The sequence below is a fragment of the Sparus aurata genome, chromosome 6 (assembly GCF_900880675.1).
Source record: "Sparus aurata chromosome 6, fSpaAur1.1, whole genome shotgun sequence".
Taxonomy (NCBI): domain Eukaryota; kingdom Metazoa; phylum Chordata; class Actinopteri; order Spariformes; family Sparidae; genus Sparus; species Sparus aurata.
This window is the reverse complement of record NC_044192.1, coordinates 24,469,419-24,485,248: the sequence shown is the minus strand read 5'-3', so window position 1 is coordinate 24,485,248 and position 15,830 is coordinate 24,469,419. Positions and strand designations below refer to the sequence as shown.

The following is a 15,830-nucleotide window of genomic DNA, read 5'->3' as shown; positions in this document are numbered from 1 at the left end:
CCCACTGCAGCCAGAGAATCTGCTCTACTACAGCATGGATGAAGACTCCAAGATCATGATCAGTGACTTTGGGCTGTCTAAAATTGAGGGCTCCGGTAGCGTGATGTCAACGGCGTGTGGAACACCAGGATATGTTGGTAAAGACGCCAGATACTGTCTTAGATTAGATAAATCATGTTCTGATAAATCATTTAAATGGAAGAGGACAGTGTAGATGTGATATGCGCACAGTGTCAAAAGCTAATCTTTGGCTCACAGCGATATATAAGTTATGAGCAATTTGAGCCCATTTTGTGTCAAACTTCTTTGCTTACACACTTGTATTACCTTGTTTTGTTCTATCAGCCCCTGAAGTATTGGCTCAGAAACCCTACAGTAAAGCCGTGGACTGCTGGTCTATTGGCGTAATAGCCTACATTCTGTAAGTACACCTTCTAAGACATGGAAATAGCCAAACACAGGAGGGATACATTTATTTCCACACAGATTTATTCATTGTTATTAAAAACTCCTAGCATACTCCTAGTTGAAAAGCTCCCGCACATCTCAGATCACTAATGACGTATGTGCTCTCCTGTGTTTCTCAGGTTGTGTGGTTACCCTCCGTTCTATGACGAGAATGACGCCAAACTGTTTGAACAGATCCTGAAGGCAGAATATGAGTTTGATTCTCCTTACTGGGACGATATCTCTGATTCAGGTACAACAAGCTGTTTTTCTCCAGTCCTCTCAGCATGACATTGATGTAGATATAACAGAGAGTCAGAGCCAATCTAGAGGAAAAACAATGGTTAAAGCTTTGAAATTGCACTGAAACGATTCCAGTGGATCAGACGAATTGGAAGCAGTTCTCAACGGTTCTGGTACATGTAACAATCAAGTTTTCCTCTTTGCTACACACAGACTATCTGATCTTACTGCAAAAACTCCCCAACCTGAAGTATTCAGCCGGGGGTTGTTAACATCCACTCACACACCTGACACTTCTCACCTTTAGCAAGTCCTGAGAACAAGAGAGAGACACTTTTAAGCAAGAGTTTGTTTCCAGAGCCAGTAAAGCTCTTTCTTATACAGAGAAAGTAATGTCTGGATATTCTGAGCCACTAAATAATTTTTCCGATCCCTACCTTCCACATTGCAGCTGTTGAGCTCACAAGCCAAAGCAATGATCCCATGTTGATGTTCTTCCCAGTCCTGGCTCTTGGATTGGGTCTCTACTCTACTATTTTTCTGCTCTCGATCTCTCCAACTTTTAGAGCAAATGATACAACTGATGCAGCAGCCAATTCTCTGTCATGCGGGAATTACCTAGAGATTTGTTTTCTCTTGTTTACAGCAGTTAGATACTGACGCATAGTTACATTAAAGAGTATCCAATTTTAAACTGTAACGCATTCTTTTCTCACCTTTCTTTTTCATTAGCTAAAGACTTCATAGTCCACCTTATGGAGAAAGACCCCCACGTACGTTACACCTGTGATCAGGCTCTGCAGCACCCCTGGTACTGGTCCCATTCTCCTCTTTCAAGATGCACTCACACTGCACACAACATTTTTGTTGTCTGTTGAAAAAATTCATGCTCAAAGTTCACTACTTATCGAGCACAAAAGCATTATGAAGCTTATGAAATTTCTATTAATACTGTGACTACACATATGACACACACTAATGTCTCCTTGCCCGTCTGTGTGCCAGGATTGCGGGGGATACCGCTCTGGATAAGAACATCCATGAGTCTGTCAGTGCTCAGATCAAGAAGAATTTTGCTAAGAGCAAGTGGAAGGTAAGTCAGATTTCCAGTTTATCTTGGATGCACTTTGATTTTCTTATATGCATGATTTATGCATATTTCCCCTTTGGTGCACATGGAGAGAATAAAGAGCAGCTTCATTAAAAGTCTGGATTGGTTTGAACCTCAGGACTCATTCCAGTACAGACGTTTTTAATTTTAACTTTTAGGAATGGATGTTGAATTGTAAGAAGCATTAAAGACTTGGGGACGGCCACAAATCTGTCAGTGATTGTCAACCTGGGTGACCCCCTTGACGGTTGTCGGATAAATCCACGGGGTCACAAATTGATGGTGAAATTGTGCTACACTAAATTCTAAATCTTTTCTTTTATCTTTGCTCTGTTCTTTCGCCAAACACTGTTCTATTTAATTATTACGAGGCCTAAAACAACCAAAACCAGTCTTCTAATGAACTGCTCTCAACTCACAGAGATGCAGGGGTGGCTACATATTGAGCAAAAAATGTCTGGAACGGCTGCACTGGGCTGCTCTCCGAGTCCCTGTCAGTTTTCAGTTTCAGATGATTGAGATGCTGCAGGTTTCTGGGCTGTATTTGATTTGTTTCTTTTCCTCTGCAGCAAGCGTTCAACGCCACAGCAGTGGTTCGTCACATGAGGCGTCTCCAGCTGGGCACCAGTAGCGAGGGACCCAGCCCCACCCTGCCCAGTCCGTGCCAAACTCACCTGGAAGATGGAGGTACACACACACACACACACACACACACAGTTACTGAAGTAGATAATATGTGTGGATTGCAGCTGATCTAAAGTACTGATAGTATGTCCATTTTGTCTCCCAGAGGCTTGTTGTGAGGGAGGGTGCTCCCAGAACGTCGAAGGAGGAGCTGACCCTCTGTCCAACTGCACCTACCGCTGCCACCCAACCAGCAGGGTGTGATCCCCGCACCTGCTCCACTTAACCTGTCTAACCAATCCCAGCGACTTTCCAATTTTAACCCCCTCGGTGGAACCAGAGGCACCATCTCCTCCTTATCTGGTTAGGAATACAGCGTCATTCCAACCTCTCGCCTGCAGGGGGAGCAAGCCTGGTCTGCTTGAGAAGGAAGACATACAATGGGATGAAAGGAGGAGGAGGAGGAGGAGGAGGAGGAGGTAGACTTGATGATAATGATGATGCACCAGAGAGGATCACTTTTACAGACTGGGCTGGTGGTTTGGGAGAGTTGAAATGGGGCGAGGAGACAAAGGAAGGAGGGGAAGATAAGCTCCTCCACCAGCATGTCAGGGGGATTGTTTTTGCCGAAGCAGGACAGAGCTTGTTGGACACTGTTTTTACTCATGATTCAACCTGTCTCTCTGTTTGTTTTGTATAAATTTTTTGTGTTGTCTTTTTAACCTCCTACTGCTTAAATTCAAAAACAATATCTGCATGATCAGGAGAGAGTGTCCCCCATGCATGTTTTCTTATATAATTATACCCTGTTGCAGAGATGCAGTATGATGCAAATGGTGGAGTGCTGTGTGCAAAGTTTGTGCAGGCGGAGAGGCATAGAGCACTTCGATATGTTGCCGTATTTAAAATGAAATTGAGTCAAATGTTGTAATTTTACAGATCTGCATTCTGTCTTATAAGCTTGTAGACAATCAGTACCAGAATAGTTTATGCAAGGAAAAAACTCAATCTTTGTAGCCTTTCCTGTGGCGATATAGTGTTTCCATGCCGTGGTTTAGAGGTAAAAAGGCTTCTCCCTTCTCTCTTTTTAACCCCAAACTTCTTTAGCCACTCAAGCACAGGGATATATCTTTCTCTAAGGTGCCTTCAGGATTTACAGTATGATGGGTTTATTATCGGGTAGCTTCTGAAAGGTTTCGTCTCCTCGTGCAGCACAGACTTTTTCTTCTAACTTCATATTTTGTATGTATAACATTTTTAGCTTTAAAATGCAGGTTAATGCTTTCTGTTAAAGTTATGTACTGTAATCTAAGAAGGGAGGCACACGGTGTTGATTATGATAATGTCATTTGTTATTCACTGAATCTGCTCTAAATGGAAATAACAAATATAACGATATGAAATGAATAAACCGACGATAGGCTTCACCAGGAGCCTCATTTATTTAAAAGAATTCCTTCAAATAAATGTTTGGTTTTTCAGACGTGTTTTTTAGCTCCCCCTGTGACACATATTAAAGAACTGTATTCATGTATTTTAATACAAATCCTACAGTGCATTTTGCTGAAAAAATGTGGATTTCCAAACAAGAAAACTGATTGATCAGTGTGCTTAGCCGCCCCCAAGACTAGGCTGACTCAGTAGGATTAAGTAGGTTATTTGAAAGCAAAAACAAAGAAAACTGCAACCAAATTTTAATATGCATCCGTCACCATGTATTGTAATCGTACTGTCATTACAATCCTTTTTGCTTCTTACATTCTTCTGCAGGCTCATTTCCTCAACGTGCAGCCTGATCAGAAAGAACCTGGATTAAAGAATGTGAATATGCATCAGATTGACTCTCTTCATCTTTACTGTGCAGCCATCTAAGCTTTTTATGTTCGTGTGTGCATGAAGAGTTTGTGCTTTGCGATCATTTGTCATTTATCCCACTCTTTTTTTTTTTTTTTTTTTTACGACATGCATTGACAAACACGTAGCCGAGTTGGTTCTTTATTTGGATTTCTAGAAGAAACCTGTTCAGAGGAGACGGTTCAGAGTGTCAGATGTGCGTGTGTCTGAACCCTCGGCCTGTTCCCAACAGTGTGACTGTCCTGGATGGCTCGCAGTGAAAGTGACGCTGACTTCTTCCACAGACATGAGCTTCATCCATCCATCCAGTTTCTTTGCACACGCATTCTCTCTCTGATACAACAGTATAGACATTTGCTATTGATGTCATTTGGTTATGTTTGCATGATGTGGCTTGAAATTTGTGAATCCTGCGATCAGCAATGAATAACGTGTAAACTACTTTGTGATGATAGGACAGTTGCCATGAGATGAGTGCCGGTAAAAGGAGAGATTTTGTCAGATGTTTTGATCTTTAAAAAGTTCAAAAATTCTCTTGAAAGGTTTGTCTATTAGACGAGTAAAGAGCAACAAAAAGCTGTAATTGCGTCGCAGGCTAAAGCGAGTTCAACGTGCTGCTTCAAAAAGTCTTTTTGAGCTTTATTCTGCATTTCTATTGGGTAGTCGTCGTAGTTTATTTGGACAATAATGTAACTGGTGACTCCAAACTGTAAAGTTAAAAAAAAAAAAAAGAAAAAGTGATATTCTTTTCTTGGATTTTCAGTGTGACTTGTTTGTACATCACAAATTAACATAACAGAGGAAGATCCTAACAAGCACGGGGCAGCCGAAGCTTGTTGCTGTTGGCAGACTGACAAATCTCCTGAAAAGAGAAAACAAGTCTTCTAATTTGACGTATTGCCCCGGAGGCTGTCATTACACCCCTGCAGTCTCATTTAGCTCCTGTAATTTGCCTGCCGACGATGATGATGATGAATTATCTGGTATTAATATACAAACTTTTTTCCTCACACCCCAGCTGCTTCTTTTGGTCCAGCACACCCAGTCCCGAAAGAGCTCAAATGAAAATCTTTCCCACAAACCCCCTACAATAAAAACTGAGAGACATATAGTCGGAGGATAGTTTGTCATGAAGAACAAAACAGTTTGCTCTTGTTGTGTGGAGACGGAAAAATAAAGATTTTACATTCCAGTGCAATGAAACAAGCGCTGAAGTGCATAACCAAGTATCCCATTACCTCACCACTCAACCACCTTGGTAGGCAAATAGCAGGAGTGATATTAAGAAGCACTGCAAGGAAAAAGAAGCGATACAGAACTTATCCTCATGATTACCTGCCTAGAGGGTGTTTAGATCAATTACAACAGGTTTTGCATTAAAAAATAACATTTTTACAGCACATACATTTCATTGATAGATTTCACAGTGCACCAGCCTAAAGAAAAGAGAGCATCTCTCCTTTGATCGCTCACTGACCGCTTGTTGAGAACGACCAATGTTGGATAAGTTCTGTTGTACAAATGTGTATGCGTACCATGAATATGTTGCCTTTTGAAGAAATGCTGTTTTGGGCTACAGTAACCTACCGTATACACAGATGCAATGCATCATGGGTTGTTGAAAAGTAAGTACTGCTCAGTGTGAAAAGCCAGTGGCTTGTGCTTGGAACAGATTTGTCAGTGAAACACAGTACATTAAAATCCCTGTCTATGCATTATCAATCTGTCTGGGTGTGTTTGTAACAGAAAAACTACATCTTTTACAATTTTGGTGTGCACATTCTGAAAAAGTGCTTGTAGTGCTACAACGATTTGAAGACATTATATTGTTAGCCAAACAAAACGTGTCCTGTCGGCTTTCTCTGATTAATTAACTTTAAATTAATCTGACAAATTAGCTTGGAGTTTGTATTTGACTCTTTGCTTGGTTCTCATGTGTAATTACTGCATTTTGGTGGTTTCGGCAGAGTAGTAGGCCAATTAATGGCGAGGTTTTATTCACGCCCTTCGTCAGAAAACCTGCAGGAACAGTCATAATAGGAGTGATACTTTCCTCAATGATGAAATTCTGCTCTCAAGAAATAGTGATGTGGTTTGAGAGGTTTGTCATGAATGTTAATTTCATAGTGTGCTACATGAGGCCTCTCTCGTCCTCTCCAAGGAATGCTGGGTAATTGAGGCTTGTGGTCTGGCCGCTGCAGCATTGCGCCCGAGGACACCAGCGAGCCGGGGCGAGAGCGGGAGTCTGGTGGTGAACCTCATTCAGGAGACAGTAGGCAGAGTAAAAATTACGCGGTCAACCCAGAAACAAGGGACTGATTCAAAATAATGGGAGAGAAATTGCATGGATCACAAGGTAAAGAGTGCTGAAAGATGCAGGCGGTGTTTAGATGTGGAAGAGTGGTGAACACAAAGAGAAACTTGGCACCATTCAGAAGAGTTCAGCGAAATCAAAGATGGCAACAGAAGACAGTGGGCGTGCATTTTTTAAATTAAAACACACGTAGCCTGATTTACTGCCTGAGTTTAATTTCTCCTACAAATTGAGAGTATAAAACACAGATGAAGATTGTGCTTAGTCCACATCCTCCTCCCTGCATGACTTTGGGGTGCTGTTGCCCATGCTTGCATGGAATGTGAAATCGAGACTTGATGCAGTGACGAGCCAGGAGTGAACCACACTGATATGACTGACTCAACTTCATTGTTTGTATGTTGATTTATTAGAGCGGTGTTGGCAATTTGAAACCTTAGAGGAGCATTGAAAACAAAATGCTGATTTGGAGGTCTGCCAAAATGTATCGGCAAGCCATATGGCTGCGCATAGATGCAAACAGGGTTATGGGCGGAGCTTAAATCTTCTGGTTGGAGGAACATCTCTGTCCCTGGCAGAGATATAATGACTGTTGGGATTTTTAAGGAAGTCACTAATATAATCATTAATTTATATCTGCCATGCTAGCTCTGAGGCTGTAGCCTAGCTTCCTTTATCCAACTTTCAGCTAAATGCTAACTTAAGCATGCTAAGGTGCTCAAAGAGACAATAACATTGAGTTGACACTTTCATTTACCATTGTAAAGTACAGATTATCCTTGTCTACCATCTTATGCTGTGTTTCGGTCAAAGTCAGGGTCAGAATTTCCCCAAAGTGTTCCAGTTGCACAGTGCCATAGTCAACAAAATCTGTAGCTTACCATAACAACATGTCTCTTTAGCAAATATACGCACAATTGAAACCCTCAGCAGTGCAGCCTGCTCGCATTATAAATAAGATAGAGGAAGGTTAATCTGGCTTGTTAGCATGCTAACATTTGCTCATTAGCTTGGCACTTGCTGAGAATGTCATTAGTTTTGCCGGCATTCACTGTGGGAAAATGAAAATGAACTTTTGTACCGAATAGAATTCATCCAATATTTTTGAGACATTCGAGATAAAATCACTGTTGTCAACCTCATGGAAAATTAGACAGAATAACATTGTCATCCCTGGAACTTTTTAGCATACTGTTAGCACAGCTAAAAAGCCGAACACGCCGTTGAACTCAGTGTGTTTGTGACTTTCACGGCTATCTGACAGGCCCACATCTTTGTCACCTCCAAGGTCACCTGCTGTAACCTACCATTAATACCCCAATAATTATAGAGATACTTGTTTCAATACTGCAGGTCACTGAAAATGACTTCAGTGGGTCTAATGACATGTTTTTGAGAAAAAAACGTATTCTCAAATCCCTCTCTTTATAACCCTTCATTACTCAAGGTTACCTGTTTCACCTTATGTCAAAGTGTTGAGTTAAGGTTTGAAATGAAATGTGTTGTGCAGAGTCAAAGAGCGAGCGCACACACTGCCCTCCCGTCTGTCAGCAGGAATCTATTGTGCGTCTGTCTGTCAGTGCTCTCAGGAGTTTTATGTGCCCATTAAGTCCATGTTGTCCTTCAACATGTGTGCTTCAACAGGCACGGAGAGTTGTTTGAGCTTTTCACACTTTTTCTACACTCTTCCTGTCAAATATTATTATTATTCAATTTTACAGATTAAAGTGTATTTACATGTCTTAGGGAGCACTACAGCATGTGTGAAAAATAAAAGCTTTTTGCAGCTCCAGGGGAAGCCACTTGTAACTTAACTGCATCTAGTGATGTCACTCACGTTGCATTGTGGGTAATGTAAGAATCAGGTTTTGAAAAGCAGTCCAGTGGTATGTCATTAAATACAAATGACCCAAATTAGTACAGCAGAATCAAAGATCAGCGTTTTTTATTCCACACATTCTTCTTACTTTTAAAAACCTGGTTACCCACAATGCAACTAAGCCACTGAGTGACATCACTGGAAGCAATTTATCAGATTACATCCCACTTTCTCTGGAGCCACAAAAGGCTTTACACTGATTTTTTTCATGTATGCAGTAACCCTCCTCAAAACCTTTAAGCGGGTGCCCCGCCATGTACAACTGTGCACTTTTTTATTTTTTTCAACCCTGCACCTCAAACATCCTGCCTTCTGCAGGACCAACTGTAAGTAACAATTTGCTGCATCTGTGATATGTCAACTTTGTCTCCTAAAAATTGGCTTTATAAAGTACAAATTTGTTTTGCAAGTTACAGTTTTGTGGGAAATTTAACTGCCACCTGCATTATGTCGGCCTGCAGCAATTTTTTTTCTTTTTCTGTGCAGGTAATGCTACAGCCGTACATGCATAGTTACACATATGGCTGCAAATTGCACAGTGCATTAAAATGTTTTGCTGTTTACGTTATATTGTGCATAAGGGCAATACGGTGAAGGAATAAGGAACTAAGGAGCTTGACCTCCTATTTATAAATATTCTGCGCTAAAACCCACTCCGCTTTTCCTGGCTGAACTTAACAGCAAATTTCACCAAAATCTCAGTAGAAACAGACAAATGAAAACATAACCTCCTTGGTGGAGGTAACAACAAATTCAATGACACGCCATGTCTAGTCAGTTGTGCTGTTTATTGTTCATAAGGCACACAGGGGAACATCCAAAAGTTAATCTCATCAAGCAGCCCGCTGCACAAAGTCCTATATTATGTTGGCTACAAGCAAAGAATAAGACGTTCTCGTTGTTTTGATTATAACTAAAGACTAAAGGATCTCTCACACACCGCAGCATGCAGCCTGGAAGCTTAAGTTGTGTGGACAGATTTAAAAAGGCTTTATGAGCAAAATACCAAATAAACACACACACACTCTTTTCTTTCCTCTACACATAATCACTCGGACCTTTGTCTTCTATCTAGTACATTTGTTTTGGATGCAGCGTCATCGGCTCAGAACATCTTGGCCAAGTGTTTTCTTTGGACCGAAACGCGGAAAAACAGACACAAATCATTAATGTAAAAAGGATTTTCCAGCTCCACTTCTCCTCGGTCCTGTGGCCTCACATTGTTGTAGGAGTAAAACCAGGTTGTTTGAGTTTGAGCAAGTCAAAGTCCCTGAGGTGCTGGAGCACGGCGGAGGGTGAGCGACCGAACTACACGGTGAGATCACCCTCCTCTTCATGCCCTGGAGATGAGTGACGGGTCGTTTATGAACCAATCACTCACTGTGAATGACTCATCTCAGCAGATCTGAGTGGGAGAGATGAAGCAGTTCTCCAAGCCTAAATCTGACCGAGTTTCTTTCAAATCCAAAGAGATGTTCGGAAACCTCCTTCTGAAAAACATGGACTGAATCTTGGAGAATCACCGCAGAGTACTTAAGCTCCTGAAGCCAAAGCACCGCAGTTTATGAAAAGCTGCAGACCCTAAAAGTCCTGCATGACTGTGCAAACCACAGTTGGTAATAATAAACAGGATGGAGAGCAGGATGGAGAGTATCTGGCAACATGAGGAGAGCCACTAATTTTCCACTTTTGGGAAAACTCAGCCTACAATTAGGGTCAAACATCGCCAGAAACTTGACATCCATGGTGCTCGCATTAGTAATACATCTGATACTGGACGGAGTTGGGAGTTTCCCCCCAGACTCTGTCTGTCAGGCGGCACAGTCCCCGACCACGGCAGATGAAAAGAAAGCACATCGTCAGAAGAAAAACATGAAAAGAGCAGGATAGATGGAGAGGGAATCATGAAAGAGTGTTGTTTCCACACCTTTGCACATTCAGAATGGGATCTGTCTGATTCTGTGGGGACAATGGATCAAAGCAGACATCAGACAGGATACAGAGTGGAATTCTGGGTCGTCTGAGGTCACATTGTCGGGTCACAGTCAGTGAGGATGCCGACAGAGAAACGTATGAAATGTGAATGATGTCCTAATAATCCAGTTTCATTTACTGCTGCAGTATTTTTTTTTTTCAAGCCACATTTCTGCTGATTTTTATTCTTCTATAAAAGTTTTAAATGGCTTCCTCTTAATGTCTTGGCCCCTAGACCCTTCATTCAAACTGGGAAGCTTGTAGATTTTTATATTTTTTAATTTATTTTTATTTATTTTTTTCAGTTTTACCACCAAACAAAATCCTCAGTAAAACCTTTTTGGGCAAACACCAAGGAAAAATTTGATTTACTGAAGCCCCGTCCACCAGTCCACTACATGCACATACTCACACACACACACTGTGCATTTGAAGAGTACAGAACTGGGCTTTCGGAAACTCTTCTCAGGCAGTAATTTCTGCCCAAATAACATGCTCAGGCTTATTATAAGGATAGGTCTGCACCAAAGTGCAAGGAGCACTGTTGATCAAGATAGCTGCAAATGAAATTTGCTCTAACACGCCCAGTGACTCACATCAGATGTTTCATAGGAGAAAACCAACAATGATAACAAACAATAATCTGTTTCAACCAATAAATGCTAATTACATAGTTATGGGTATTCTTTTTCGGTCTGTCTTTGTCTTTTCTGTGTTTATTCTACACATCAAAAGACCAAAATGCACCTCTAACTATATTAGTTCCAGGCAAATCCCACAGTAGTATAAAGCCATGTGCATACAGTACATTAATGTGCATTATACTGCACCTGATAGCACTTAGTGGTTTATTCCTCAAATACCCCTTAAACCCTGAATGTACAATAATTATTAATGAAGTGATTAACTTCAGGGCTGCACAATAGATATTACAATATGATTCCCACGATTAGTGGGAATGATCATTTGTGCATGACAATTTTCATTTTTACGGAAAAACCTATTCAAATTATAATGATGTCATAATTGTTGGGGTCTGTACCAAACAAACATGTTTTCGAACATCTGAAGACCGAGGACCAAAGGACAGCTTCTATTGTAGTTTCAATTACATTTCGATTACCTGTCCTGCCCTTAAGTCCCCAATTCCCTTTATGATACATCATTGTAATCCATTTTAAGGGAAAAGAGATTACATTTCTCTGCCTCTCTCTCTGTTTGTAGAACAGCCAAAATGTGACATGTTGTTTTCCTAACATGTACTTTTATATGAGGCTGTCCCCAAAAGATCAATGGTAGTTACATTTTCAGTATTTGTGAGTGGGGCTGCTCACACCGATTGGTTGAAGCAGTTGGCTTGCATAGCTAGCTAGCTTTGATACACTGGTTTATGTAGCTACATTTATTCTGGCCACTGAATAGAACACAGATTTTACTCTCTATAAGCGGTCAAACGTTACTGGGTGGAGTATCTTTAGACTTGTCTCCCAGTCACCTCCGAAACCTCATCCCCGTTGAGTTTTGATATTCAGATCTGAAGCACCGACCAACTCGCACCCACTCACATCTGAGATGCACACCACACCTCAGTGCTTCTCAGAATAGCAACCTCAACCACCAGCTACCCACAAAACTGGTGCATTTACCAACAACAGTCAACCCACAGCAGGATACTCTTCTCTGAAAACTATGCAAAACCTTCACATGCCGTCCAGAATGAAACGCAGAAAAGCCTCGACTCCAGAACAATCACCCAGAAATGCCATAAACATGCAGGCTGGAAAATACACCAACGTAAACCCAACATCCTTGAGTCTAACGATTAGATATAAAAACGGCGTGGCAGCGCTAACAACAAACACATGAAGTCAAATTCCTCCTGCGTCTCTCGTGGACCTCGTCAGCAACCCAAACGCAGAGAGGAGTAATTACAAGTGAAGGTTGGAGGGAGAAAGAGAGGGGGAGGTAAGAGGAGGGCGAGGAGTGAAAGAGGTTGTTCAGGAAAGTGAAATCAGTGGTTTACTTTTGGCCAAATGTGAAAAAGAATTGGAGGGAAGGAAAAAGAAGGTTAAATAATGAAGAGATGACAGAAGAACCAAAGGCATACACACTTGTGCGTACTCCAAGAGTGATTTCCCAGGTGGAACAAAGATTGTGTGTCATGGTCTCCATAAGCAGTAACTGTGGATAAGAACAATTATTTCCCAGAGTGAAAAAAAGTCAAATCCAGATTCCCATAGCCTGAACCATTGGCCCTTTTGCGTGCCATATCTGGGTCTTGGAATTTAATCTAGTGCTATGGTCATTATTGTAGCCTGAACGTTAAATACTGAGCTCAGTTTTTTTTTTTGGCTCGCCAAGATACTTGTGCTGAATTTCCCTCGGTTGAGCTGAGAGTAAAGGTCTGAGGCTTAAACACGGGCAGGGCACGGGTCTCTGAGGGCAACACACACATCAGTCATCCCTATCGAAACAGACAATATGAAAAACCCCCTCCTCCCCGCCAAAGTGCAGCTCGTCAAGAGATGACGAGGAAACGTTTCCACTCAAATCGAAGCCATGTTCATGGAAGTGCTGGGTAATGTTCTCTTTGCAAAGCAGACGACAGACTGACAGAGCTGTGAGGAAGGTGAAAAGGTATCGCTGGCTTGCACTTGGGTGCAACATGATATCACATTTCTGATTTGATCTGAATCGCAGATGCTGGAGATGTTACACATTCTCCCTCTTTTAGACTAGAAATATGGCTCTAGGGTTGTTCGGTCCGTCCATCACCGTGGTCCTGAATGAAATATGTCTCAGGAAGTGTCAGATGGATCGCCTCTAAATCTGTACATTCATGAAGTCCAGAGTATCAATCCTCCTGAATTTGGTGATCCAACAACTTTTCCTCTAGCAACAACACAAATGCCAAACCGTTGTTTTCTGGGGTTTTTTGTCAGTTAGATAGAATTACTTTAATGATCCCAGACTGGGAAATTATTTAAAGCAGTTGTTTAGTTTGTTGTTTGTTTAGTAGTTGTTTAGTTGTTTCCTGTTTTATTTTGGTGGATACATCCTTATATGTCATTTTACTGTCCACTTCCTTTCTTTGTGTTTTTTCCTGCCTTCTTCGATAGCCCTGTTTGTTTCATCTGTCTCTTATAAGTCTTCCCCCCCTTGTGTATTTCAGAGTGTGTCTTTCCCTCTCACCTTGTCTAATCGTCTGTTTGCACGTTAGTCATTATTTTCTCGTCTGTTCCCTGGTACGTTTTTATCCTCGTGTTTCTCCAGCGTTTGCTGCCTGAGTTCTCATGTTATCCTGGTTAATGCTTGCTTGTCTTTTGTGGATTCAGCTTCAGTTTTATAAGCTTTTTGTTCCTGCTTGCCGTAGTGTCTAGTGTTTAGGTCCCTATTTCTCCTAACCTCAACATGTCCTCATCTCATCTTAATGACTTTGGGAATCCCTTATCTTTTCATTGAGGGTCACATCTAACTCAAAATTGTCATTTCTCTTCTGGTTTTTACACTTAATACCTGCAAAATGAATGACATTCCCATCAGACTCAGTCTTACATTGTGTTGAGTGCTAATTAGCAAGTGTTAGCAGTGTACTGGTACATTAATCTGAGATAGAGATAGAACTAAGAAGAAGTTGGTAAACACGGTTAACATTACACCTGCTAAACATAAAAATGTCAATGTGAGTATGGAGCTTGGATAAAAAATCAGCATATGGTAATCAGTGAACAACAGGCCGGTTGCAGTGCGAACATTCACATTATAAACAAGCTTTACAAGGATAAAACATACTAGTGAAATATAAGAGTGAATAAAGGTCATGGAAATTAGCATGCTAGCTTTAGCATTTCGCTTAAAAGCACCACTGTGCAGTCTCACAGAGCCACCTGCATAATTGTAGACTCTTGTTCTGGATTTGATTAAACAGGGATGACCAATTCAAAACACAAAGCGCTGGTTCTCTTTTCTTAAAAGGGAACCGTCTCTCCGAGTGTAGACTAAAGTAACCAAAGGTTAAAAGCTCAAAGTCAAAAAAGCTCCCTGGTGGATTTTCTTCATGCAAGGTGATGAATGACAGACGTAGTGACAGTCTAAGTTTAGCTGCTTGAGAAAATATGAACAGAAATGGGGGGGAGGAAAAAGAGAACTGTATTAGCCAATAAGATGCCCTGGGATTATCAATATTTTTTTTAAAAAAAGGTGAAACTAGAGCAGCCAGAGAAAGTAGCAACATTTGAAAACATAAAACGAGTCAAGATAAATAAACCATGTCCACAGATAGCCAGGTCTTCTGAAAGGGACCACCACTGTGTAGTCGTATTGCCTGACATCTGTTTTGCAGCTTGGCTGTGCATGGTGGTTTATGTTGAGAAGGCAGTGTGTGTATATCATCTTTGGCCCAGGTCCATGGGATTTTGACAGTTGGCTGCAGGCAAGGTCGTCTCGTGAAAAAGTTAACCTGGAGACAAGACGAGCTGGTCTCTGCAACACTTTCCCTCTTTTGCACAAGAGTTCAAACCAGAGGAAAGCCTGTCAGTGTCCCCTCCGCATCCAGCCTCACTGCAGAACAATCCCACAGAGATCTCGACATAAAACGTCTTTGAAATGCATCAATTTCTTGTTTTTACTCCTGCCATGCAAACCCAGCCTCTCGTGGCCTTGGTTTTTATGCGGCAGCGCCATATGGAAGAAATTTGGTTGGGCTCTCCTGGAAGTGGTGTTGAAAATTTCATCTGCCAAGATGATTTCGTGTCTGAAATGGTGCCGTGTTCTTCCAGTAAGCACACCGGACATCAACCGTGCTGTAGAAAAGCTTGAGGGGGGAGAGCGGTCAAAATGGGGCCAATGTTATTTTTAGGATTTATGATGCTTTTGAATTTGCACCAGTTCTTTGAAAACCTTTGATTTATTAGCAGCGAATCACACTAAACATACTGTGCATGCCAAGAAGCACTTAAACATTTCTGACTTGAAAACATAGAAAGCAGGAAATGTTACAATTGAGGTGTGAGACATTGAACTGCATATCCCTCTCAGTGGTCCCTTTGTTCTGGTGTTCTGGCTAGACACATTTAAAATGAGACTCTTCTGTCTACAGCGGACAGGACGAGTCTGGTAAAGTCAATGAGGCAAGAGGTACAGATATTCAAAACAGTCTTACAGTGTAAAACACTGACTTTAACACAGCCAGACTACAGATTTGGCATTTCTACACATTATGATGACTGGATATTAAGAACTGTTCTGTTACTCTATAATCTGGATGATTTTTGTTTCTAATTTCTATATTGAAATCAAACATTTCATCCTAATTTCATCTATTAAGTAATTTACGGTACATGTGCATGTTATGAAGATCAAATACACTTCAATGACGGAGGAAG

General features: G+C 41.3%; 1 protein-coding gene across 2 annotated transcripts in view; it reads left to right on the top strand.

Moving 5' to 3' along the window:
- Positions 1-5,997, top strand: part of camk1b (calcium/calmodulin-dependent protein kinase Ib) — a 34,973-nt gene extending 28,976 nt beyond the window's left edge. For both annotated transcript variants that reach the window (XM_030420358.1, XM_030420357.1), the window contains 7 exons: positions 11-137; positions 346-421; positions 588-700; positions 1,423-1,501; positions 1,696-1,783; positions 2,371-2,488; positions 2,592-5,997. In XM_030420358.1, coding sequence (XP_030276218.1) covers positions 11-137; positions 346-421; positions 588-700; positions 1,423-1,501; positions 1,696-1,783; positions 2,371-2,488; positions 2,592-2,689 — 699 coding nt within the window. In that variant the 3' untranslated portion in view covers positions 2,690-5,997. The remainder of the gene's footprint in view (positions 1-10; positions 138-345; positions 422-587; positions 701-1,422; positions 1,502-1,695; positions 1,784-2,370; positions 2,489-2,591) is intronic.
- Positions 5,998-15,830: the final 9,833 nt, after the last annotated feature.